Genomic DNA, 21,506 nt, shown 5'->3' with positions numbered 1-21,506 from the left:
CTCTCCTTACCTTCCTCTCTTACATACACATCTCTCTTGCGCTTATCTTCTTGATCTCACTTCGTTCTTTTCTCTACCTCCTACTTTGTTCGTCCCTCGTCGCGTCTCGTTGTCGTCCTCGTCTCTCCTTTCGTTTTCCTTCGTTACTTCGTTTCTCGCTCTCATCTTTCTGTAATAGGTATCCCAAACACACACACACACATGCTGATTGACTAATTAGGGGTTTGAAAATGATCTCGAGTCGTAAAAGTCGTTGAGAAAGAAGCTGAGCAAGAGAGAGACCGACGCGTCGAGCAAAACGAACGAAGGCAAAAAGGAAAGGACACGAACGAAAAAGAAAAACAAGCAGGTATTAAGTCTAGGCAGGTGCGAAGAGAGATTTAGGGACCGGTAGGTGGAGCTTGGCCTGGAATGACGCCCAGGGAGGAGAGGAACTGAGGCGAGAGAAAGAGGGAGAGGGACGTCAGCGAGAGAAGGAGGGACGAGAGGTGCAGGAGATATAAGAAGACTCACAGCATCAAACTGAGCGGAAGGGAGAAAAAAATAGGAGATCTTGATCAGCTCGTGAACGAGGACGAGAGGAGAGAGAAGAAAAACTCACGTCGAACTCCTGCTGATTAGGATCCATCGTCATCCCAGGCAGCTGCTCTCCCACTCCAGGCGCCAGTCCATCCGTGTTCGACGACGACGATGGGCCTTGATTCCAGAAGTGGTTGTTGAAATATCCGACGTCAGACCAGTTTTCGTTGCCTCCTCCTTGACCTTCTCCCATTCCTGATCCTCCTGCTCCTCCTCCTGAGAACGCGGCAGAATCGAACGAGAACGGTGGTTGGGAGGCGAAGGCTTCCTCGAGAGTCGTAGGGAGCGGGGAGGAGACGAGCATGTCGGAGTAGGTGGTCGTGCGTTGAGGGTCGAGCGTGGGCCGGGTGTTGTTGTTGTTGACGTTGTTGGAGGACGAGGAAGAGACTGCGAGGAGGGAAGGGGAGTACTCAGAAGGTGCTGTTGCTGAGGTGGATTGAGAGGAGGTTCGCATCGGAGGACGGTGAAGAGCTGTTGCGGTTCCGAGGAGGTCGAGCTCTTCGGGGAGAGGGACCTGCGAGGAGGGAGAACGAAGGGAGCAACGCGTGAGCCAAGGGCAAGGCGAGAAAGGGAAAATGTACTACCGGAAAAGAGCAGACTTACACCAGAGGAAGAGCTCGTCGTGTGCGAGGAGACGGGACCGACGTTGGGAGTTGGAGGGTTGCTGGAGAGCTTCTCGAACGCTCGATCTCGAAGTCGCAAGAGGGTAGGCTGAGGGAGCAAGGAGACGAAGAGTGAGTCGAAAGTCCTTGAATTCTCAAAGAGAACGGATGACAGGCTTACCAGCTCGTCCCTCGGCCTGGATCCACTCTGAACGAGTTGGAAGATCGAAACCGATCTCTCGATCTCCTGAAACGCTGCTTGAGCGAGACTCGACGCCGGCGCCTGGATAACTGCAGCTGCGAGCGAAACGGTCGCTGAGAAAGCGTGGAACTGCGAAGGGATGAGAGAGAAGAGTTAGCAAAAGGGCGAGGAGGAAAGGGAACGAGGGTGTGCTCACGAAGAACAGCCAAAATCGGGTGACAAGAGGAAGTTGGAGAGCGACTACGAGGAGGGAAGGGAGAGAAGAAAGGTCAGTCCGAGAGTACGAGGGGTCGAAGGGTAACTTGACGAAGGACTTACCAACGCTAGACAACACATCCACAAGGGTCTTCGAGGCTTCGAGAACGGCGACGTAGGACTGCGCCCACCTCGACGTCAGAGGCTCTTCAGGATGGTCTTTTAGAGCTCGAGCGAACCAAGATCGATGGAGGTACATGAGAGACATGTTGACGAGAGTTTTGATCGCCTAAAAAGATGTACAGCGTCAGTTGAGTGCTTCGTCTGAAGAGGACGGGAAGGGAGAGACGAACCAGTTTCTGGACATGGAACGACCTCGCCTCAGCGTCTTCCTCGTCCGGTTGGTCACTCCTGTCCGAAGCGAGATGAAGCTCGGATGGAAGAGTCTTTTCGACTGCAAGATCGTGAAGGAAAATACAGAGTCAGCTCAACTCGAGGTCGAGAGATCGAATCGAAAGACGCGACTCACAGAGACGAATTTCTCGGTCGAGCTTGAGGACGGATTCGAACGATCTGACCCTGACGAGACTTTGGTGATTGTTCACGACCTCGAGAAGTCGAAGAAGTCGGTACTTGGCTTGAGGGTAGTGGTTGAGTCTTTGACCAGTCGGCGTTGGGAACTGAAAGGGAAGGTCGGAGTCAGTCCACGAACAGGCGAAGGTGTTGCGAAGGAGACTCAGACTGACCTTGGTATCGACGGTAGCGAGATCCATAGCACGAGGTCGTCCGAGGTTCGTACTCTGAAGTAGGTCGTAGGCGTACACCTCCCAAAAGAGCAACCTCCTTTCCTCCACCACCTCTCGCTCCAGGTTCCAGTTCTCTCCGTCTCGATGCAATCCCAGGGCTTGGGAAGCTCGAATGCAGGATCCGAGGATTGCCCAGCTCGTCTCTCCACTCGATGCGACCTTGTCGGTGTGGCTGACGATCGAAGGACGAGAGCGAAACGATCAGCCTTCGTCTTCTTCGACGTCGTCAAAGGGCAGAGAGTTAGGACGTACTGCATGATATAGTTCGAGCAGAGGAGCAATGCACGGATGTAGTCCAGCGAGACGGCGGGATCTGAAGCAGAAAGGGAACAGGAAACAAGGATCAGCTTTCACAAGCAAAACGGAGAAGCCGTCGAGGAACCACGCTTCCTCGTCTTGCGAAACAGACGACGATTTAGAACTCACTGATGGACAAGGCAGCTTTTGCGAGACCGAAGAACTTTCTGGAGTTTTTGCTCTCTGAAAGAAAGAAAGAAAGAAAGAAAGAAGAGTCAGAACGAGTCAGAGCCGACGCGTCGCCGTCTTCGATTCGACGCTCGGCAGATCCGTCTCGGCGTCCTTCTACCGATCGACGATGGTGAAATAGTGCTTATGTACTGACGAGGTGGTGAGTTGAGATCGAACAGATGTCCCAGAGCGATCATCAGGAAGACGATGGCGAGCTTCTGGTTCGAGATCTCGTGAGCGGGATCCGACGAGTTCGAGTAGACATGGTCGAAGTAGGAAGAGAAGAAGTATTCTCGGGGAAGGACACCGTACATCCAAGCTCCGTTCTGGTCGAAGGAAATGAAGAAAGGAACCTGTCGTGAGCTTTTGGTTCCGAACGAGAGAAACGAAGAGGAGAAACGAAAGACGAACCCTGTAGTAGGTCTCGCACATCGCACTGGCGTTATCTCTACTGGGTAAGCTGACGAGAAGAGCCTCGATGGAAGCTCTGGTACCAGACGACGAAGAGGGAGAGCCTCCGAGGGAAGGTGCGTCTCCTGCTGGTTGGAAGAAGATGCCGAGGGAGAAGTCGACGGTCGAGGTCAAGAGAGGGTTTGGGACCGGGTCTGGAGGAGCTTGAGATGAGGCTTGGGACTCGGGGGAGGTCACCTCGTCGGGCTAAAAGCAGAGTGAAGAAGGTCAGCTCCTCCGAGACCTCTAGTGGAAGAAAGCGACGCGTCACTCACCAACAGGTAGTAGGATCCAGCCTGGAAGAGAAACGACGAGTCAGTATTTCGTATACCGGGAATCAGAGAACGAAGACTGGAAGCTGCTATTCACCTGAGAATGGAATCGACTCGTTCCGTCTGGGTTCAAGTTCAAGTGCCCAAAGTTTTCACTGAAATCGTGGAGGTTCGCTCCCTCCTCTTCGCTCCCCGAGTCCCTCTCTTGCTCCCTCTCCTTCCCCTTCCCCTTCGAGCTGGACCGACTCAGCCCTCCACCCTGATTCGAACTCGAGGGAGGAGGAGGAGGAGGCATCGTTCCAAATCCACTCGGAGGGAGAGAAGGACCACCGGGAGCGAAGGTGAGAGGTCGAGACGAGTTATCGAGGAGCGGCTGGTAGTGGAAGGAGGAGCTGGCGATGAGGGGATGTAGAGTGCTGGATCCTGTGAGCTTGGCGTAGCAGTCCTGCAGGGCTTGTTCGAGAGCAGAGACTCTCTCGTGAAGCTTGAGAGTTCATTGAGAATTCAATCGGAAGGTCGACGAAAGAAGAAGGGCGAAAAGGGCATCAGTTCGGCTCTCCAGGGCACATTTTTCGAGGTCCGATCAACGAGCTCACCTCTGCAGTCGAGGCGAGAATCGGGCTGAAAGAAAAGCGGAACGATAACCAAAGCCATCAGCTCGTTCTCGTCGAGGGAACCTCGGCGTTCGCGAATCTCCCTCGTCTTCGATTTGCGACTCACCGTCTGCCTTTCCCTCCTATGAGCTCTCCATCGGGACTGCAAGAAGAAAGTAAGTCAACTCTCGGGAACGGGGATCAAGCGATAAGCAGATCGATCTCACCAGATGCTGTGGAGATGGAAGAAAACAGCAAGACAAGACGGTTCCGGTTAGCCGTTTCCCTCCCTCGTTTTCAGCCCTTCTAGAAGTAAACTCACGATTGAAGACCTCGTTTCGTGCAATGGCTGCACGGGAAGATTCGGTCGCATTTGATCTCTACACATAGCAAGGGACAGTCGGATTCGAGTCAGTTCTGAAGTTCCCAGGCCTGGACAATCAGCTCGACCTCTCTCTCCTCCCTCCTCCCTTTCCTTCCTTCTGCTGGGGAAACATGAGAAGGAAAACTCACTGAGACGTCTACACTCCTTGCATGATGCTACCGTCTTGGCTGGAGCTGGTAGATCTGCACTCGATCTTCGACTCTTGTCCTTCTGAGGGTAGGAAGCCTCTTCGACGGATCGATCCTCTTCGACCTTTCGCTTCCTCCAAGCTTCAGCCTCTTGGACTGCCTGACCGAGAGTACTCGTGCTCCACGATTGCTGTAAGGTGCTGCTCGTATGAGATTGGTAGGGTTGAGAAGGTGAAGCGGGCGTTGGATTGGAGGGCATGTGAAGGTAGGAGTGGGAAGGGGAGGAGGAGGATGAGTTCGGATTCGAGGTGCGACGATTGGGATCGTTGTAGGAGGAAGACGACGGCATCGTGACCTGTAAGAGTTGGAAGATCAGCCTGGTGAGAAAAGGAGAGGGAAGTTGACTGGGAAGACTGCTCACCGAGGAAGAGAATGGAGGCGGTAGGAGGAAGGAGGGAAGGAGACTGTTGGAGGTGACCTCGAGCTTTCCTTCTAAGAGGAGGCCCCGAGACCCTTTTCTCATGCTCCGAAAAAACTGCTTCCGCTCGACTTCTCTGTACGGAGAGATCTCGACTCATGAGCTTCGATCCGCTGCAAAAAAAAAACCCTCACAAACGCACACCAGCCCGTACTCGCCCGACGCAGAGGATCGACCGCGTCGGCCTTCGCTCTCCCTCTCTCCCCCCGCCTTCATCTCGTCGAGGACGCTATCTGCTGCTGATAACTGTAAGGCAAGAAGTGCTGCATATCTAGCGTTGTTGAAGGGGCGATATGCGTCGGTGGAGAACAGGAAGCTGCTTGAGGGAGACGAAAGACGACGCGTCGAGTTTGCGACGATTGTCGTTGTTCAACTCTCCGCTTACTTTCTCGACTAACCGCGTGGACATCACCGAACTTAGGAGTTCCTAATACCTTTCAAATTCGTGACTTCGCTCCGTGAGTCGGAGGTTTGATTGTCGGACCATAGGGACGCGGCCCAACCGTTCTTCCTTCTTCTCTGTCCAGCTTCTGCCCTGCTGTCAACTGGTTCAAGCCCTGCAAAACCTTTATACTACCCATCTGTAGTGTTACTGCATAGCATGTACCATCAAACGAGCAACTCGCTCGTTCTTTCAGCCCGTCGTCGCACGCTCTCACTTCGCTTTCGGCCAGACATCGAGGAGATACAAACATGAAGACATCTATCGACCCATCTACTTCTGAGCAAGCTCGAGCTTCTTCTCCAGATCCATGATTGGGATCATGAGCCTGTCGACCTTCTCTCGAACATTCGCAGGCGAGGCGGGGATGGGTCGTCGAGGAATTCCCCCGTATCCGTAGAAGTGGTTCACGGCGTACTGGAAGAGCGAGAAGTAAAAAATCAGAAGAGTCAGCTCGAGCTGAGAGGGCTGGAGGAGAAGCGAGATCAAAAGACTGACCTTGAGAGACGGGATGCCTCCGCCCAACAACGACCATTCTCCCGTCGAAACGAGACCCTGCAGCTTGAGAAGCTCGTCGTACTTCTTCTCGGTGAAGAGGGTCCAGAGAAGAACCGAAACCCGAGGAGCGATGTTTCCGAGACCAGTGATCTGAAAGAAAGAAAGGGAGACGGTCAGCTCGTTGGTCCGACGCGTCTTGGAAGAGGGACGAAAAGGAAGACTCACGGCTCCAGCAGCACCGGAAACGAAGGACTGGAAGGCGTTGTCGGTAGCTCCGGCGAGGACGCTGATAGAAGAAAGGGAAACGGAAAGAAAGGTCAGATCCAGACGAGGCGAAACGAGACCCACGACGAACAGACGACTTACAAGAAACCGGGGTTCTGAGCAGAAACTCGAGCCATCTTTCCGACGTCGTGATCAGTTCCCTTGTATCCGATGATGCTAAAGAAAGAAGAAGAACGAAGTCAGCTCAAGAGCAAGAAGAATGAGGGGGTGAGGAAAACGACGAACTTGGGGTGCTTAGCGAGGATGGTGATGAGATCAGAGTTGATTTGAAGACCGCTCGAGACTCCGGGCCACGAGTAGATGATAATGGGGAGAGGGGAGTTGTCGGCGAGCTATAGATGGGAAGCAGAAAGAAGGTCAGCCCAACTCGGGAAGAAGAAAGAAAGAGGGAGATGGACGCGTGGTCGAAGCTCACCTCCTCGTAGTAGTTTTGCAGCGCATCCTGGGTGATGGAAGGAGCGAAGTAGGAAGGAGGAAGACAAATAACGGAATCGGCACCAGCAGCTCCAGCCTCTTTGCTGAGCTTGATGGCCTCTCGAGTCGACTGAGCTCCGGTTCCAGCCTTTGAGTGAAGAACCGACAAAGGGGAGAGAGGAGTGTCAGAGGAGGAAATCGACGGCAGGTTCGAGAAGGAGGAGAAGCAAGTTCGACTCACCATAATGCTGTAAGAGGTGGAAGAGAGATTCGAGTGGCGAGCGTCAGCAAACCCAGACCTCTGAAAGGGGAAGAGCTCAAAGGAGGAGGAACGAACTGGAGATGGTCGAATCCGTTCTCAGCCAAAACTTCTCGAGTAGCCTTGATGAGAAGAATCTTCTCTTCGGAACTCAGAGCAACAGCCTCAGCGGTCGATCCAGCAGAGACGAATCCGTGAACTCCAGCCCTGGCCATGAAGAGAACTGAGAGAACAGAAGAAGGAGGAGCTTCAGCCCTCGAGTTTCCGTTGGACAGGTTCGACCAGAAAGTTTCGACTCACTGTGTTTCTTGTGAGCTTCGTAGTTGATAGACTCATCATCATTGAAGATGGTGATGATTGGAACCAGGATACCGGTGGGAGGGTTTCGAGCAGGCTGAAAAGAAGGGAGAGATGGAAGGTGAGCTCGAGCTTCGGCGGAAAAGGAGGACGACGACCGACGACGCTCTTCTTTTCGTTTCGACTCACCATGTTGTGGAGGGTTGAAAGAAGAGGGAAGGGGAGAATGAGTTTGGAAGGGGTTGTGGTTGGGGGAAGGAAGGAAGAAGTTTCGTTTTTTTTTTTCTTCTTTCCTCAACCTTCCCCTTTGGGCCGAGCGCTCGGAGGGGTTCCGCTTCAAGTAGGGAACCCCTTTGGAGTTTCAGTCAAAGGTCAGATATTCCGTTTTGCCATTCAACCATCATCTTCCTACAAACAACCATCAACTTCACCACCACTACACACCCACCCACACACACAATCATGTCTGCTCCTACTGAACCTCGAACCGAACGATGCGCTGAATCTCTCCCCTCCGCGTCCGACGACATCATGTTCGTCGTCCATCTTTCCTCTTCCCGGTTCTCTTGCTTCTTTTCTGACAATTGCTTCTCTTTTTCCTTCCTTCCAGCACCAAGATCGAATACTTCCGAGTCCCTCCTAGGTATATTTCATCTTCTCGCATGATTTCCCGAAGCTCGTACTGACTATATCTTGATTCTTCGCAGATGGCTCTTCGTTCGAGTCGAGACTTCCTCTGGGATTGTCGGTTGGGGAGAAGCCACGCTCGAAGGGTGAGCTCGTCCTCTCTCCTCCTCCCTTCTCTACCATCTGGAGCTGATCTCTTCCCTTCTCTCTCACAGTCACACTGAGGCCGTCGAGGGATCTATGAAGGATCTCGCTAGGAGATTCGTTGGCTGGCCCACTGGTGAGCTCGATTCTCCCTCCCTCCCTCGTCTTTTGCTCTTCTTTCCGCTGACACCCTGCCCCCTTTTGTTAAGATAACATCGAGGACATCTGGCAGCACGGCTTCCGAGCTAGATTCTACCGAGGAGGAGAGGTCCTGATGTCTGCTATGAGTGGACTCGACATCGCTCTCGTTCGTTCCATCTTTCAGCCCTCCCTCCTCCTCCCTTCCCTCCTTGGCGAACCGGGTTTTCTGACCTCCTTCTGCTTCTTTTTCTTCCTTTCTTCTCGCAGTGGGACATCAAGGGAAAGAGGATGGGTGTCCCCGTCTGGAGTCTTCTCGGAGGTGCTGTCAGGTCCAAGATCCCTGTCTACGTGAGTCCTCACTCTCGCTCTCCCCACTTTTCCTTCCCGTCAGCTTCAGCCCTCGGCGGGTTCGGTCCGATTCCGAGCTCATTTTTTCTTCTTTTTTTGCTTTGCACTTCAGTGTTGGATTGGAGGTGATCGACCTGCAGACATTCTCGAGGAAGCCAAGATCCGAAAGGCTGCAGGATTCAAGGCCGTCAAGGTGAGCTCGCGTCGTCCTTCTCGCCCTCCTCCCTCTCTTCCCTCTCCTCCTTCTCCCTCCTTCCATCATCTACTAAGACCTCGCCAATATCAGAGATTCAAGTCAAATGCTGATCATCACATCCTCGCATCTGCCTTTTTTCTCAGATGAACGCAACCGAAGACCTGGGATGGCTCGACTCGCCCAAGCAGCTCGACGCGTCCGTCGAACGACTGAAGCTCGCTCAGAGTGTCGGACTCGACGTTGGAATGGACTTCCACGGACGAGTCCACCGACCCATGTGAGTTAAGTATGGTCATCTCAGCTCCTTGTACTTGTGCTGACCTCTTCCTCATGTATCTCTTCGATACTCAGGGCCAAGCAACTTGCTCTCCTCCTCGCTCCTCATCGTCCTCTCTTCATCGAGGAGCCTCTCCTTCACGGACACATCAACGAGATCGCCTCCCTTGCCCGACAGACTGGAGTCCCCATCGCTCTCGGAGAGCGAATGTACACTCGACAGGATTTCAGGCGAGTCTTCGTTCCTTTGCGCTTCTGTCTTGCTCGAACGTTCGCTGACTTCTTCTACCTCATCTTCTTGTCCTCAGGCCTTACTTCGAAGCCGGAGCCGTCGATATCGTTCAGCCTGACGTCTCCCACGCTGGAGGTATCTCTGAGTGCAAGCGAATCGCTGATTTCGCTGCCACCTACGACGTGTGAGTGCTCGTCTCCCGTCCTTCCCTCTCTTCTTGCTCTTTCTTCTGATAGAAACTGACACTCGCCCTCTCTCTACTACAGTGGATTCGCTCCTCATTGCCCCAACGGTCCCATCGCTCTCGCCGCTTCCTTCCACATGGATATCTCCGCACCCAACTGTGCGTCGTTCGAGCTTCTCTTCGCCGTCTCTCTCGATCCCATCTTACTGACCTCGTCCGCATCGACATCCCGGTCTTCTTCTTTCTTACAAACTCTCAGTCGTCATCCAGGAAATGTTCGTCCTTCTCTTCTCACCCCTTCTGCCTTCCCCTTCCGTTTTCACGTCGCGTCTTCCTCCAACTGACCTCGTTTCCTCTTCCCTCTTTCTTCTCAGGTCCTACCGTATACACTACAACACCACCGCTGATCTCGGAACTTACATTCTCGTACGCAATACTCTGTCTCTTCGCCTCGATCCGAACCTCAACTGACCTCTCCCCTCTTCTTTCTTTCTGGTTTCTCGTGCCTCTCAGAACCCCGAGATCTTCGAGGTCGTCGACGGAATGGTCGCTGCTCCCACTGCTCCTGGTCTCGGTCTCGTGATGAACGAGGAGTTGATCAGGGCCAGGTCGTTGGAGGCTGAGCCTTGGGGCAACCCCGTCTGGCGAGGAAAGGATGGTTACCTTCGAGAGTGGTAGACAGACGAAGGCCTGGTCGCCCGAGTCATTCTTTATGTACAACGTTTATGAACAAACTGTTGAAGAAGGCTAGCAAAGGAATCCAGAGGACGTGAGCCGGCGACGGAAAGACGAGAAGGGGCAATCCCGCCGTCTCCCTCCTCAAGTAATTGAAAGGAGCCTCTTTCGCGCTGACCGTTTGTACGTGAAATGAATAGAATAGAGAAGAAGCAACGAAGTAGCTCAGAACGAAGAAATGGAACAAAGCAGAAAACAAAAGACGACGCGTCCTAAACCCACACCCCTCCCTCCTTCCTCACCCCAAGTCGAGTCTCAAACCTCATGATCACCCACATCGCTCGGTCAAAAACGGACTTAAGGAGCAAAGATGACCTTTTCCCCTGGTCGTCCATCGGAGAGAAGGATGATCGCCTGGTCCGACGCGTCGAGGGAGAGAGAGGAGAATGATCAGCGAACGATTGTCGAGGTGAAGGAGCGAGAAGAGAGAGACAGCTGACGTAACTACTCACGTATTCTCCCGAGATCCTCCATCCAGGCTTCTCCTCATCGAGTTTCTCTGCGACTCCTTCGGGAAGACCGACAACGACTAGAGGAAGCCAATGAAGGGAGGTCAGCTCGGCGTTCTTTCCAAGGGAACAGGCGAAGAGATGAGCTTACCGTCGGACTTGATCGTTCGAAGAGAGAGGACGGGAGGCGCTCCTGCGGCGGAAGCTGGGAAAGTCGTGGTGAAGGCGAACGGGAAAGTCAGCCGGAGAAACGAAGAGACCTGGAGGCGAAGAGAAGCTGCGAAGCGCTCACCGAGACTTCCGATGGCTTGATCGAACGGGGTAGTGGAAGGAGCTTGGCAGTCGTACGTGAGCTTTCGGTGGTTGAGGTCCTGAAAGAGGGGAGCAGAAGAGTCAGCGACGTTTCTCACGCGGACAGAGAAACGGAAAACGACCCACTCCCTTGTAGATAACGAGATCCGAATGCGAGAGGTTGAGGAAAAGATCTGGCGCTTGAGAGATGAGCTCCCAAAACGTGAATCCACTGCACCAGAAGGCGTGCTGGACGTGGGAGAAAGGGCGGAGGGGAGGGTAAACGAGCGAAGGTCAACCGGCATCCGCACACAACGAGATCGAGAGACGTCTGACTTACCTGCTCGTACTTCCAGGTTCCATCGGCGACGTAGGACTAAAAGACGTGATCGAAAAAGGGGTCGGCGAGTAGAAGAGAGAAAGGGAAGGGCGAAGACGCGTCGAGGGAAGAACGAACCTTCCATCTTCGACCCATGACTCTCAAGGACTCCAACTCCTCGTCGGAAGAGTTGGGGAAGAGTTGACCGTAGACACAGGTGTTGAGGACTGGAAAGAAAGAGAAGGGAGTCAGGGAACTGGGAGTCTCTCGACGTTCGTTTCTCGAAAAGACTCACGCCAGTTGAAATCCTTCCTCGTAACGTCTGAAACGAACCACGGGAGCGTTTTGCCATGGAATCGAACCTCCGAGCACGTCCCGGATTGGATAAGCCAGTCCGCGTAGACGAAGTCACAGTATAGCTCGAAGCCAGCGTTGTCGAGGACGAAGTCTGGAATCGTGAGAGGAAGGGATCAGGGACGAAATTGACGAGAACCCCAAGACTCGAGCCAGTGAGGGGTTCAAAGAAGAGTGACTCGCCGATCCTAGCTCCCTTCATCTTCGAGACGAGGTCCCACAGCTTCGCAGAATCGTTTCCAAGGATGTTCTTCTCAGTAGCAGCGAGAGCGTCTCCTCCGGTCGACTGCAATCTCTTGATGTCCTCCTCTGTGATGAGTTAAAGGTTACGGATAGAGGAGGGCGAGAAAGCGTTAGTGGAAGAAGTGGGAGAGAAAGAAGATGCGCTCGAAGACGAGGAAGAGTCTCACCCGTCATGTCGATGAGGAGCGAAAGGTCGGTGGAATTTCCCCAGAGGCAGACTGTGAAAGATGGGAGGAAGACATCAGTTAAATAGAAATACATCACGACGAAGGAGAGATTCTATTGACCCTGAGTGAGTTCGGCGAACGTCAACTTCCTCGACAAGAGTCTCTTCGCGTCGTCCATTCCGTCCTCGTACTTGAAGGGAGCGGAGAATCTCATCGAGAGCTCGAAGACGGCTTGAGAGGATCTCGAGAAGGTATCACACTTCTCTCGGAAGAAGATGTCGTACTCTTGACGGGGGGATGAGCGATTAAGAAAGAAGAAATGGACAGGGTCAGCTCGACGCGACGGGACCCTTCGTCGAGTGGTCGTTCCAGGGGCGAGATTGCTCACCTTTCCAGTACTTCGAGAGAGAGAAGCATTCTCTCAACCTTCTGTACTTGTAGGCCTCGGCGAAGAGCCTTAACAGGAAAAAGAGTAGAAGGGGAAGGACGAAGACGACAGGGTCAGTTTCGACTTCGACGCGACGAGAGGAATGAGAAGAGAAGACTCACCAAGGCGCACTCATAAAGGATTTCCCTTGGAAGTACTGCGATGCGATAGAAGAGATGCGAGTCAGCATCTCTTCGTCGTTGAAGCGTGACTGCAGCTCGGATGCAAGCTTTGCCTCTCTTGGTTTCGTCTCCAGATTCTGTTCTTGACTCACCTGAGCGATCTCCTTGTTCCACAAAGGGATATCTCCAGCTCCGTCGTCGATGATGGGTCGAAGGATCGCTCCCTTGGTGAGATCGACCATCAACTGTGAGACGAGAAACGACGTGAACGAAGAATATCAGCTCTTCGAGTTTCGTTCATCTCTGGTTTCTGTTCGACGGGCAAGAAATCTACTCACCTCGTCCATTCGAGTAACACACTCCGCGAGATCGACGATCCTATCCTCTTCAGACTGGAAGGATAAAGAGAGCAGAAAGCAAAAAGAGGATCAGCTCGAGCCGACTTCGGTCAGAGAGAAAAACGCACCTCCTGATTCAAAGTCTTGTAGACGTCCTCGATTCCCTTGGAGAGGATAGTAGGCAGCCTTTCACCCATCACTTTGTTAGCGAAGGAGTACGTATGGTACCCTCTTCAAGTTGTTACAAGAACGAAGGAAAGACGTGAAAGTGATCAGTTCCTACGCTCGTTCTTATCTCCTCCGACGAGAGCAGATCCTGCACGCCTCTCTCTCTCTGTGAAAACTTACCGAAATGCTGGCCAGGGAGGAGCGTTGGGGTTGACTCGACTGGGAGTTCGAGGGAACTGCTGAGCCTGGAAACAGAGGAGCAGCAGGAGGGTCAGCTTCGATGAAAACCGAAAGACGAAAAGGAGGGAGTAGTGGAGGGCTGAGAAACTAAGAAAGCTTCATCAAACGCAACGGCTCGTAATGGGCTCGAGAAGCCCCCCTTTATCTGAGCTGGAAGACTCGAACGAAGATTTGGTTGGGGGCGAAGGCGGGAACTCGAGGAGCGAGGAGCCAGTCGGGAGTAGTAGAGAAGCATGCTCCTTCTCCCGACCCTCGTTCAGCCCTCGAGTTCTCTTCTCTTCGCCCAGCGACGGAGAAGTAGAGTCTCCTGTCGTCTCCGAGAACTTCAAGAGGATCTCACAGAAAAGACAGGTAGAAATCGCGACGAGGAGACGGGCGATCTCCTCGTGGCCAACACATCTCCCCTCCCCCTGCGTCCCAATCTATCTTTCTCGAGCTCTGATCCTCCTCAGAAGCACACAGACTAGAAGCATGTCCCTGAATGCGATCTCCTCCTTCCGGCTCCAAGAAGCGGCGCAATCGTTGGAGCGAGAACGGGAGAGAGGGAAGACAGAAACTCGAGCTCACCTGCTTCTGAACGTCCTCGGGCTTCTGTCGAGGAGGAAGATTACCCAACGAAAGGAAGGTTTTGGGTCCGCCAGTCATTCCTAGTTGGTGAGAAGGGTAGATCGGGGGTGGGTTTGGTGAGGAGAGAGGAAGGATACGGTCCGAAAGTCGACTGATCAAGTTGGGGAGCAAGGGAGGAGGGACGTAGAAATCGAGGTCTCCACCCCTTTCGGCGACACCCTCTTGTTTTTCCCCGCCTCGTCATCAAGAGGGAACGTGAAAATTTCTCTCTTTGATCGCTCGCAAGGCTGTAGAAGGCATGTGAATTCAACAGATAGGCAAGAGAAGCAAAGCAGAACGGAGACAGCGAAGAGAGACAAAACAGCGAGCGAGGAGAGCGGACGAAAAAGCAAAGCAAAACGAGAGAAACAGCAGAACAAAACACGCAACGAGATCTAGAAGATTTCCGGATCACTCTCATCCTCAACAGGAATCACCTCCTTCATCCCCTCTGCAATCAACCTCAACCTCAGCTCCTCCTTCTCAACCGCCAGCTCCCTCCTCTTGATCTCGTCCGCCTTGATCTCCGCGTCCAAAGCCTTCTTGAGCTCCTCCTCGCTCTTCCCTCCGTGTCCGGCTCTCTTCTTCTTCTTGTGCTTGGGAGGAACGAAGAAGCCGCCGTGAGAGGAGATCAAGGGCTTGAGGAGGTTCATCGAGGTGAGTCTTGCCAAAGAAAAACGAAAGGGAAGATGAAGATCAGTTTCGAACTTCGACGCGTCGAAGAGGAGGAACGACGAGAGCAGAACTCACCGATCGACTTCAGTCCACCCTCCGACGAGTTCCCCACCGACGAGAAGAATAGGGAGTTCGGATCGGCCGATGAGACGTTGGAAGAGAGGGAGGAGGGTGTCGGCGTCACCTGAGAAAAAAGGAGAGACGAACGAGGTCAGACACGCGTCGGGCGAACGATTCGAGAAGCAGTCCGGCTCACTTCGCTGATCGATATCCATAATGAGAGGAGCAGGATGAATGTGAAGATCGGCGAGGGTGGACTTGATGAAGCGAGAGTGGGCGTTTCGAGTTTGCGACAAGAAAACGACGGGGTGATCCCTCCAGAGAGTAGCTCGCATCTGAGGAGGTGGAGGAAAGACAGTGCGATGATGAGTCTCGAGCTCGACGGAGAAGAAAGGAAGAGAAGGCATAGACTCACCTCTCGAAGATCCTTCTTAGCTCGAACAGAGAAAGGGTCGAAGTCGAGGACGAGGTGAGGATCGAGAGGAGCAGAAGGATCGACGTTGGGAACGGTATTGGCTTCAGAAGCGACCATGAACTGCGAAAGGAAAACGAGAAGCAGATCAGCTTCAGAGGTACGAGCGTGAAACGAGCGAAGGGAAAGAGGCTCACCGTCAAAAGACTCGCCAACTCCATGTCCTTTCCCGCCCAACTCCATTCTCCAACGACAGGAGCGGTCGTAGCATGTTGAACTGATCCTCTCTTCCTCGCAGCAGTAGTTTGAACCGATCCTCGCTTGGTGGGAGCTCCAGCTCCGACGAGAGCATCTCCCGAGTCGGCGAAGTGAACTTGATGGCGACGGTGAGGGAGGGAGGAGAGAGGTCGCGATTCGGGAGTTCGACCGAGGGATTTGGAGTGGGTGGAGAGGAAGACGCTGCAAGGTAGGGATGGGAAAGAGTCAGCCAAGATTCGGAAGGGACGAGAAAGCTGAGGGTTCGAAAAGGACGGGAAACGAAGGGACGAACAAGAAGAAGAGAATCGCAGCGAAACCGTAGATCGCTCCTCGTTTCCTGGGAGCTCGAAGCTTAGGGAAGGACCAGCCCGAAGTCTGGGTAGAGATGAGGAACGGAGATCGATCCTAATGAAGAAGTGAACAAACAGAAGTCAGCGAGTGCAAGCGAAAGAGAGAACGGACGAAGAGCTCACATGAATCGACTCCCTCTTCCTCTCCGCCCTTTTCTCAAACATCTCCTCGCTCACCGACAGGACCTCCTGATGACCTCCAGCGCTGTCGTTGCAGAACGCAAACCTTCCCAACCCAAGACCCAACCCCAAACCCTTCGACTTCCTCGCACCCCAAGCTCCCAGAGGATGTCCCTTTGGCGTCCTCACTCCATCAGGCAACTCTCCATCGAGTTCCTCACGATCCGAGTGGAAGCCAGCTTCGCTCTCGGTATCCGTTCCGGGGTGCGACCATTGATCTTGAGAGAGGGTTGGAGAGGAAGGAGGAGTGGAGAAGGGAGACCATTGAGCGAAGGCGTTCTGACGGACGTTGAGCAACGGAGAGGAGGGAGGAGTGTCGGGGAAGGCGAGACCTGGGAGGAGCACGGAAGATTTCTTGGGAGGGGAAGGCGTTGACGTTCGACGAACCGAGGAGGAGAAGGAAGCCATGATGATGAGCTAGAAGGGAAGAGTAATGAGGAGAGGGAAGAACGAGGAAGGGAGGGAGGAGAAGACAAAGGTGAGCTCGACTTTCTTCTTTGCTGAAGAGTTTACGTTGATGGTTGTTGGAGAGAAGGGAAGGCTCGGAGACTGTTTCGATAGAAAAAGATCTGTCTCTGCGCTCCCTTCATTCACCCGAGGCTAGCGGCTCAGACATTCAACGGGGGGAGAAGGAGAAGGGTGAAGGGGAAGGGAGTGCAAGACCTGAATCCTGCCCGCTCTTGTCTCGGACGACCACACAGCGATCAGTTCGATTTTCGCTGGACATTTTACGCGATCAGAGATCGAGGTGGGAGGTGGTCTCGTAGAGGAGCCAAGATCTTCGGTGCTCGGCTTTTTTGGAGGGAAGGTGAGAAGGTGAGAGAAACGAGAAGGGAGAGTGAGAATCCGCGACGCGTCGAAAGAGGGAGCTCATCGGGTCCTCCGTCCTCGCTCCACAGCTACGACATTTTCCGGCAGCACTGCTAGACTGAGCTAACTGGCCGTGGCCGTGGCCGTTGCTGATCGCGCTTTACAGCGAGCTAGAGAAGCGAAGGCAGCGACTGGTTTCGATATGGACACGAGCTCGTTCCTTCTTTTCCTTTTCCTCACAGCGACGAACAGAGCTTTCGAACCACGGCGGATCGAGACAAAGCTGAAGCTATAGATCGTTAACGAGAAACAAAGCAAAGCCGAGAGAATAAAACAGAGGAATCAAAAGGGATAAACAGAACGAAACGAAGCCAAACGAGAGATGCGAAGAACACGAAACGAAGAGAGCTGATATTAAACTAGACCGCAGCAGGAGGGATGGAGAGACAGCTTCGATGAACGAGATTCAGAGCTTTGATGGCGTCCTTGCCTTCGATGACTGTGAGACGGGAGGTGAGAGCGAGAGGTCAGCGACGAGAGGGGAGAGACGGGTCGAGAGGAGAAGGAGAACGAACCACAGCTGATGTTGATCTCGGAAGCTCCCTGGGAGATCATCTCGATGTTGATGCTACCCTCGGCGAGAGTGGTGAACATTCGACCGGAGATACCGACCTAGAAGAGAAGAAGAAACAAGGGAAGAGAGGTCAGAACGAGGAAGGAGAGAAGAGACGACGACGCGACGCTGAACTCACCATGTTCTGAAGTCGACCGACGAGCGAGAGGATGACCATATCGGTGAGGACAGTGACCTGAAAGCGACGAGAGAGTAGAGAAGTCAGTGAGGAAGGAGGAGGAACGAAGGGGAAGAGCGACGAGACTCACGGTTCCGATCTTCTTCAACTCCTTCACCATCTTCTCAATCTCCTTCCTCACCAACGACGCGTGAATCGCCATACTGACGTGCACCTCACTCGTACTGATCAAGTCCACGATCACTCCGAACCGATCCAGCGTCCCAAAGATCTTCGCGAGGAATCCATGGCTGAGCGTCTTCCGATTCGAGTGGATGTTGATGATCACGATCTCGTCCTTGATGGTGACGGCGGTAGGGAGATGCTGAGGGAACCTCTTGACGGGTCTCTGGTTGACGGCGAGCTCTCCGCTCTCGGGATCGAGGACGGGGGTGTCCGACTGAGGGTAGATGACGGTTCCTCCTCCGAGAGGGTTCTCGACGTTCTTGATTCGAATGGGGATGGACGCTCGGATGACCTGCTCCATGGTGAAGGGGTGGATGACCTCGGAACCGTAGTAGGTGAGCTCGGCGGCTTCGTCGGGAGTGATGATGGGGATGAGACGAGCGGTGGGGACTTTGCGAGGGTCGGCGGAGAAGATACCGTCGACTTCCTTCCAGATTTGGAGTTCCGTCGCCTCGAGGCCGACGGCGCAGAGAGCAGCGCAGAGATCGGTGTATCCTCGTCCGACTTGCTTGAGGAGGGATCCAGGGACGACTCCGAAGTATCCTAGATAACGAGAGAAGAAGGGAGACTAAATCAGCTTCGAGGAAGAGACGAAGTAAAGCGAGGAGGGAGGGAAGGAGACGAACCAGTCACGACGGGAACTCTCGACCCACACTCCTTCAACCTCTCCCCCATCTTCCTAGCCACTCGATCGTAGAAGTCCTGTCCGAGGTTGAACTCCTCTCCAGGTTCGACCTCGTCCTCGAGATCGTCTCCGTCCTCTCCTGAAAGGGTGGCCTGAACGATGTTTTCGAACGAGACGAGCTCCGAATCGACTCCCTTGTCTCGAAGGGCGGCAGCGACGATCTTGCAGGACAACCTCTCTCCGATTCCGATGATGGAGTCCTTCGACCGTTCGGAGATCTCGTCGATGATCTACAGCAGTAAAACGCAACGAGGAACACAAAAAGTCAGCCCTGAGAGCGAGCGAATCGTCTTCGGCCGATCTCGACCTCTCGTCCAGATCTCGATGGAAAAACTCACCTGAGCAGCGAACAAGAACCCTCTCAGTCCTTCACAATCCCTCTCGATCTCGTACAGCAGCTCCTCCAACAACTCCTCGTCCTTGATCGCCTCCCTAGCGGCAGCAAAGTGATCCGACTTGATCTGGTCGACCGTTGCGTGAAAGCTGGCCTCGACGGGAGCTGCTGGCGTTTCCGGTAACGACGAGACGGAGGAAGCGAGGGAGTTGCAGGACGAGAGAGCGACGAAGGGGGAAGGGGATCCGGATCTTGACGTTCCAGGCTGCCTGAGGTGACCGGGGAGGGAAGGTTGACGTTGGAAAGCGACGGAGGGAGGAGTCGAGCTCGAAGCGAACTGGTTGGATCCTCCAAAGAAGCCTGATGGATTCCGCGAGAGAGATCCTCCAGCGGCGGTATTGTCTCTAGGAGTTCCGGGAGTGAAAGGGACTGGAGCTGGTGCTCTGGCTTCTGCTGCAGCCTTGAGGAGGAGGTTGGTGGTTCCGTTGGACTTGGTTGTTCCCGAGCGAGCTGAGCAGACGACGACGACTCGGTTTTGGTTGAGATAGGAGCTAGAATGGAGAGTGGGCGATGAAAGAGTGGAGTCAAGAAAAAGGGAAAAGGCAGAGACAGTAGTCAAACACCTGTTCTCAACGAGAGAACACAGGGAGGAAGAGGGAAGGAAGGAGAGCGAGAGCAAGGAATCTGGTCCCTTTCTCTCTCTCTCGCTCCTTTTCTCCCTTCTCCTTCTCCCTTTTCGAGAAAGGAAAGATCCGATGTGTAGGACTTACGGGATGATGTTTCCAGTGATGGCATCGAGGAACTTTCCTACACTCGTTCCTCCGTACTTTTGGACGATCCAACCAGCCTCAGCAGGGTTTCCGAATAGAGGAGGGTGAGAGGGAGCTGGAGAGGTAGCACCGCTCGCTGGCGAAGAGGAGGAGGCCATGGCGTATGTTTTGATAGTAGAGATGGGAAGAAAGAAGACGGATTGAGCGATGAGATGGAGAGAAAAGTCTCCTTTGGAGGGAAGAGAGAGAGCGAGTGACGGTTTGAGGAGAACGAAGAAGGGAAGGGAGTCAGTCAGTCAATCCAATCTTGTTTCGATAAGGCGTGACTCGACTTTTTCTGCATCTCCTTCAGAAACCGCTGGAAGGGTCCCTCGAGATGCAGGAAGCAATCAGAACACAGACAGATCTCGTCAGCTCAGACATCTCAGCACAGATCTCACAGCTTTGTAAGGAAAAAAGGAGGGAAGGAGGCAGTTCCTTTGCCGCCCTCCCTCTCTCCGACCATCTCTCCAGAGGCCGACTTCCTCTCGTCGTCGCGTCCTCTTGCTCAGCTTGACATTTCCTCTCTCTCCGTTCCTTCTCGAGAGGTTAGCATTAAAGTTCATGAGACCCACCCGATCGTACACAATCAAAACACAGACAAGCAATCTCCTTCCTCTCTACCGAACCCTCTCTTGCCTCGACACGCCGACCTTTCGACGAGTCCTCAAGCCCTTCCTCTCTTCAGCGACGGATCCGTAAAGTTCCGCTTGCACTCCGTACACACGTAAAAGAGCGTCATCCGAGTCTGGAAGGCGATGCGAGCGAAGAAGAAGCAGTTCAGCGCATGTAGAGAAACGAAGCGACGGAGCAGATGCCGTCGAGAGGAAGAAGAGTTGGACTGACCTCGTGTCGTTTCGACTGATCCTGGTAGAACACAGCTCTGTGGAAGCGATACGCAGGGAGGAGAAGAAGACGATCAGCTCAGCTCGAGCTTCTGGAGCTGAGTTGGGATGAAGGAGGAGACGTGGGAGGCGACGACAGAGGAGAAGAAGAGAGAACGGACTTGTCGTGACCGCAATGAGGACACTCGATATTCGAACGAGGCTGCAGAGGAGAATAAAAGCGAGAAAGAAGATCAGAACGTAGCTTCCAGACGAGAGGTAATGCTGAGCAGGCGGCAGTTCGAGGAGCAAAGGGAAGGAGGGATGAAAGAGGAGAAGGGGAAAAGCTCACCAGTGTTGGGTCGGTGTCGAGATCCTGAGTCACTCCAGGTTGCTCTCTATACGAAGAAGATGATTAGAGACGTCAGTCACTGAGACTATACACCGAGAGAGCGCAGAGGAAGGGAGGAAGCGACGGTCTTGGGCTGAAGGTGTTGAGCTCGACCTCGCGAGCTGTTGCCGTCCCTTCCTGCTCCTCCCTCCCTTCCTCAAAAGGCCCAGTACCTCCCTCACTCGCCGAGACACTACGGCCTTACGCTCCTTTGAGAGATAGTGCCCTCGAGAGGTGTGCACAATCTCTCCAGAGCTCCGTTCGAACGAGCAGACCCTCTCGTCCTCCTTCGAGACTCACTTTGTGATCGTCAACAGATCGTTCCTGTAGACAACCTGACCCCTCTCTGCCACCTCGTAGTAGTCACAGTTCCGGCACGCTCGAAGCAGCTCCTTGTGTGCGATGTCGGCCTGTCAACAGCGGACGAGACGAAGGGAGGGAAGGAGGGGAGCAAAGGTCAACTCTCTGGCTTCTCTCCTCTCACAGCCAGCGACAGTCGTCAAGCCCGAGCTCGAAGAGCTCCGTAGATGTCCATGGGTCGCACTTTTGGGTAGAGCAGGTTGTTGCTGAGGAAAGTGAGAGGAAGAGTGGGAAGAGAAGGAAAAGGTCAGCTCGAGCTCGCGAAGGGAAGGAAGGAGAAGCGAACTCACCAGTTTCCACAGTACTTGTAGGTTGTAGCTTTTTGAGAGGAAGATGCCATGATGGGTAGGGTCCAAGAGAGAGTCGAGAAGGGGTACGAAGGAGAAAAAGTGAAGGATGCTGAGTTTAGGAGGGTGAACGG

At 53.7% G+C, this 21,506-nt stretch overlaps 7 protein-coding genes across 7 annotated transcripts; 1 reads left to right on the top strand and 6 right to left on the bottom strand.

Annotated features, from left to right (window-relative positions):
* Nucleotides 1-200: 200 nt before the first annotated feature.
* BDY24DRAFT_373911 (Zn(II)2Cys6 transcription factor) lies at nucleotides 201-5,155 on the bottom strand. The gene is made up of 22 exons (XM_076638349.1): nucleotides 5,102-5,155; nucleotides 4,681-5,035; nucleotides 4,490-4,547; nucleotides 4,406-4,411; nucleotides 4,295-4,330; nucleotides 4,171-4,195; nucleotides 3,672-4,058; nucleotides 3,578-3,598; nucleotides 3,264-3,509; nucleotides 3,007-3,178; nucleotides 2,811-2,864; nucleotides 2,637-2,697; nucleotides 2,325-2,556; nucleotides 2,108-2,258; nucleotides 1,932-2,032; nucleotides 1,702-1,867; nucleotides 1,580-1,623; nucleotides 1,363-1,512; nucleotides 1,183-1,290; nucleotides 602-1,093; nucleotides 514-522; nucleotides 201-434 (listed from the first exon to the last, which is right to left on the bottom strand). The coding sequence occupies exons 2-22, from the start codon at nucleotides 5,027-5,029 to the stop codon at nucleotides 381-383; spliced, it is 2,922 nt and encodes a 973-aa protein (XP_076501221.1). The 5' UTR covers nucleotides 5,030-5,035; nucleotides 5,102-5,155; the 3' UTR covers nucleotides 201-380.
* Nucleotides 5,156-5,842: 687 nt separating this feature from the next.
* Nucleotides 5,843-7,716, bottom strand: BDY24DRAFT_346359 (dihydrodipicolinate synthase family protein). Its single transcript, XM_076637630.1, has 10 exons — nucleotides 7,543-7,716; nucleotides 7,357-7,450; nucleotides 7,135-7,279; nucleotides 7,039-7,045; nucleotides 6,799-6,945; nucleotides 6,609-6,715; nucleotides 6,465-6,539; nucleotides 6,324-6,384; nucleotides 6,099-6,248; nucleotides 5,843-6,017 (listed from the first exon to the last, which is right to left on the bottom strand). Exons 1-10 carry the CDS (start codon nucleotides 7,543-7,545, stop codon nucleotides 5,874-5,876), a joined length of 933 nt encoding a protein of 310 aa, XP_076501220.1. The 5' UTR covers nucleotides 7,546-7,716; the 3' UTR covers nucleotides 5,843-5,873.
* A 3-nt stretch (nucleotides 7,717-7,719) lies between these two features.
* BDY24DRAFT_373907 (enolase C-terminal domain-like protein) lies at nucleotides 7,720-10,252 on the top strand. Its single transcript, XM_076638348.1, has 14 exons — nucleotides 7,720-7,886; nucleotides 7,964-7,996; nucleotides 8,061-8,126; nucleotides 8,196-8,260; nucleotides 8,334-8,431; nucleotides 8,533-8,613; nucleotides 8,726-8,806; nucleotides 8,953-9,086; nucleotides 9,161-9,316; nucleotides 9,394-9,501; nucleotides 9,584-9,660; nucleotides 9,761-9,776; nucleotides 9,876-9,927; nucleotides 10,015-10,252. Exons 1-14 carry the CDS (start codon nucleotides 7,816-7,818, stop codon nucleotides 10,177-10,179), a joined length of 1,203 nt encoding a protein of 400 aa, XP_076501219.1. The 5' UTR covers nucleotides 7,720-7,815; the 3' UTR covers nucleotides 10,180-10,252.
* A 144-nt stretch (nucleotides 10,253-10,396) lies between these two features.
* On the bottom strand, nucleotides 10,397-14,073 carry BDY24DRAFT_373904 (damage-control phosphatase ARMT1 family protein). Its single transcript, XM_076638347.1, has 18 exons — nucleotides 13,922-14,073; nucleotides 13,295-13,359; nucleotides 13,075-13,177; nucleotides 12,947-13,000; nucleotides 12,761-12,853; nucleotides 12,609-12,643; nucleotides 12,448-12,515; nucleotides 12,180-12,344; nucleotides 12,060-12,110; nucleotides 11,833-11,958; nucleotides 11,591-11,743; nucleotides 11,434-11,522; nucleotides 11,317-11,352; nucleotides 11,124-11,225; nucleotides 10,978-11,056; nucleotides 10,837-10,890; nucleotides 10,689-10,765; nucleotides 10,397-10,590 (listed from the first exon to the last, which is right to left on the bottom strand). Exons 1-18 carry the CDS (start codon nucleotides 13,997-13,999, stop codon nucleotides 10,534-10,536), a joined length of 1,485 nt encoding a protein of 494 aa, XP_076501218.1. The 5' UTR covers nucleotides 14,000-14,073; the 3' UTR covers nucleotides 10,397-10,533.
* Nucleotides 14,074-14,203: 130 nt separating this feature from the next.
* Nucleotides 14,204-16,761, bottom strand: BDY24DRAFT_8704 (uncharacterized protein). Its single transcript, XM_076645204.1, has 7 exons — nucleotides 15,839-16,761; nucleotides 15,658-15,770; nucleotides 15,305-15,566; nucleotides 15,111-15,230; nucleotides 14,892-15,030; nucleotides 14,711-14,819; nucleotides 14,204-14,623 (listed from the first exon to the last, which is right to left on the bottom strand). The coding sequence occupies exons 1-7, from the start codon at nucleotides 16,301-16,303 to the stop codon at nucleotides 14,356-14,358; spliced, it is 1,476 nt and encodes a 491-aa protein (XP_076501217.1). The 5' UTR covers nucleotides 16,304-16,761; the 3' UTR covers nucleotides 14,204-14,355.
* Nucleotides 16,762-16,977: 216 nt separating this feature from the next.
* On the bottom strand, nucleotides 16,978-19,813 carry HOM3 (aspartate kinase). The gene is made up of 7 exons (XM_076642792.1): nucleotides 19,472-19,813; nucleotides 18,706-19,252; nucleotides 18,309-18,597; nucleotides 17,588-18,225; nucleotides 17,458-17,514; nucleotides 17,281-17,377; nucleotides 16,978-17,204 (listed from the first exon to the last, which is right to left on the bottom strand). Exons 1-7 carry the CDS (start codon nucleotides 19,627-19,629, stop codon nucleotides 17,125-17,127), a joined length of 1,866 nt encoding a protein of 621 aa, XP_076501216.1. The 5' UTR covers nucleotides 19,630-19,813; the 3' UTR covers nucleotides 16,978-17,124.
* A 116-nt stretch (nucleotides 19,814-19,929) lies between these two features.
* RPB9 (DNA-directed RNA polymerase II core subunit RPB9) lies at nucleotides 19,930-21,506 on the bottom strand. Its single transcript, XM_076638346.1, has 7 exons — nucleotides 21,376-21,506; nucleotides 21,270-21,291; nucleotides 21,026-21,135; nucleotides 20,687-20,732; nucleotides 20,517-20,557; nucleotides 20,357-20,393; nucleotides 19,930-20,258 (listed from the first exon to the last, which is right to left on the bottom strand). Exons 1-7 carry the CDS (start codon nucleotides 21,423-21,425, stop codon nucleotides 20,178-20,180), a joined length of 387 nt encoding a protein of 128 aa, XP_076501215.1. The 5' UTR covers nucleotides 21,426-21,506; the 3' UTR covers nucleotides 19,930-20,177.

Source organism: Mrakia frigida (genome assembly GCF_051309035.1).
Source record: "Mrakia frigida strain ATCC 22029 unplaced genomic scaffold BDY24scaffold_1, whole genome shotgun sequence".
Classification (NCBI taxonomy): Eukaryota; Fungi; Basidiomycota; class Tremellomycetes; order Cystofilobasidiales; family Mrakiaceae; genus Mrakia; species Mrakia frigida.
Note: the sequence above shows the minus strand (reverse complement) of the source record. Positions and strands in the feature narration are given on the sequence as shown.

Coding starts and splice junctions, on each gene's coding strand:
- BDY24DRAFT_373911 (XM_076638349.1), bottom strand. CDS start 5,029: ATGCCGTCGTCTTCCTCCTACAACGATCCCAATCGTCGCACCTCGAAT. Junction 4,196..4,294: donor ATAGGAGGGAAAGGCAGACG/GTGAGTCGCAAA, acceptor CTTTTCTTTCAG/CCCGATTCTCGCCTCGACTG. Junction 3,599..3,671: donor CGAGTCGATTCCATTCTCAG/GTGAATAGCAGC, acceptor TTTCTCTTCCAG/GCTGGATCCTACTACCTGTT.
- BDY24DRAFT_346359 (XM_076637630.1), bottom strand. Junction 6,385..6,464: donor GCTCAGAACCCCGGTTTCTT/GTAAGTCGTCTG, acceptor TTCTTCTATCAG/CGTCCTCGCCGGAGCTACCG. Junction 6,249..6,323: donor TTTCCGGTGCTGCTGGAGCC/GTGAGTCTTCCT, acceptor TCTTTCTTTCAG/ATCACTGGTCTCGGAAACAT.
- BDY24DRAFT_373907 (XM_076638348.1), top strand. CDS start 7,816: ATGTCTGCTCCTACTGAACCTCGAACCGAACGATGCGCTGAATCTCTC. Junction 7,997..8,060: donor TACTTCCGAGTCCCTCCTAG/GTATATTTCATC, acceptor GATTCTTCGCAG/ATGGCTCTTCGTTCGAGTCG. Junction 9,087..9,160: donor GGACGAGTCCACCGACCCAT/GTGAGTTAAGTA, acceptor TTCGATACTCAG/GGCCAAGCAACTTGCTCTCC.
- BDY24DRAFT_373904 (XM_076638347.1), bottom strand. CDS start 13,999: ATGACTGGCGGACCCAAAACCTTCCTTTCGTTGGGTAATCTTCCTCCT. Junction 13,360..13,921: donor CCGAGGACGTTCAGAAGCAG/GTGAGCTCGAGT, acceptor CTCTGTTTCCAG/GCTCAGCAGTTCCCTCGAAC. Junction 13,178..13,294: donor CCTCCCTGGCCAGCATTTCG/GTAAGTTTTCAC, acceptor AACAACTTGAAG/AGGGTACCATACGTACTCCT.
- BDY24DRAFT_8704 (XM_076645204.1), bottom strand. CDS start 16,303: ATGGCTTCCTTCTCCTCCTCGGTTCGTCGAACGTCAACGCCTTCCCCT. Junction 15,031..15,110: donor CTAAGAAGGATCTTCGAGAG/GTGAGTCTATGC, acceptor CCACCTCCTCAG/ATGCGAGCTACTCTCTGGAG. Junction 14,820..14,891: donor TATGGATATCGATCAGCGAA/GTGAGCCGGACT, acceptor CTTTTTTCTCAG/GTGACGCCGACACCCTCCTC.
- HOM3 (XM_076642792.1), bottom strand. CDS start 19,629: ATGGCCTCCTCCTCTTCGCCAGCGAGCGGTGCTACCTCTCCAGCTCCC. Junction 18,598..18,705: donor GGTTCTTGTTCGCTGCTCAG/GTGAGTTTTTCC, acceptor TTACTGCTGTAG/ATCATCGACGAGATCTCCGA. Junction 18,226..18,308: donor GAGAGTTCCCGTCGTGACTG/GTTCGTCTCCTT, acceptor CTCGTTATCTAG/GATACTTCGGAGTCGTCCCT.
- RPB9 (XM_076638346.1), bottom strand. CDS start 21,425: ATGGCATCTTCCTCTCAAAAAGCTACAACCTACAAGTACTGTGGAAAC. Junction 21,292..21,375: donor TACAAGTACTGTGGAAACTG/GTGAGTTCGCTT, acceptor CACTTTCCTCAG/CAACAACCTGCTCTACCCAA. Junction 21,136..21,269: donor ACAACCTGCTCTACCCAAAA/GTGCGACCCATG, acceptor CGCTGTTGACAG/GCCGACATCGCACACAAGGA.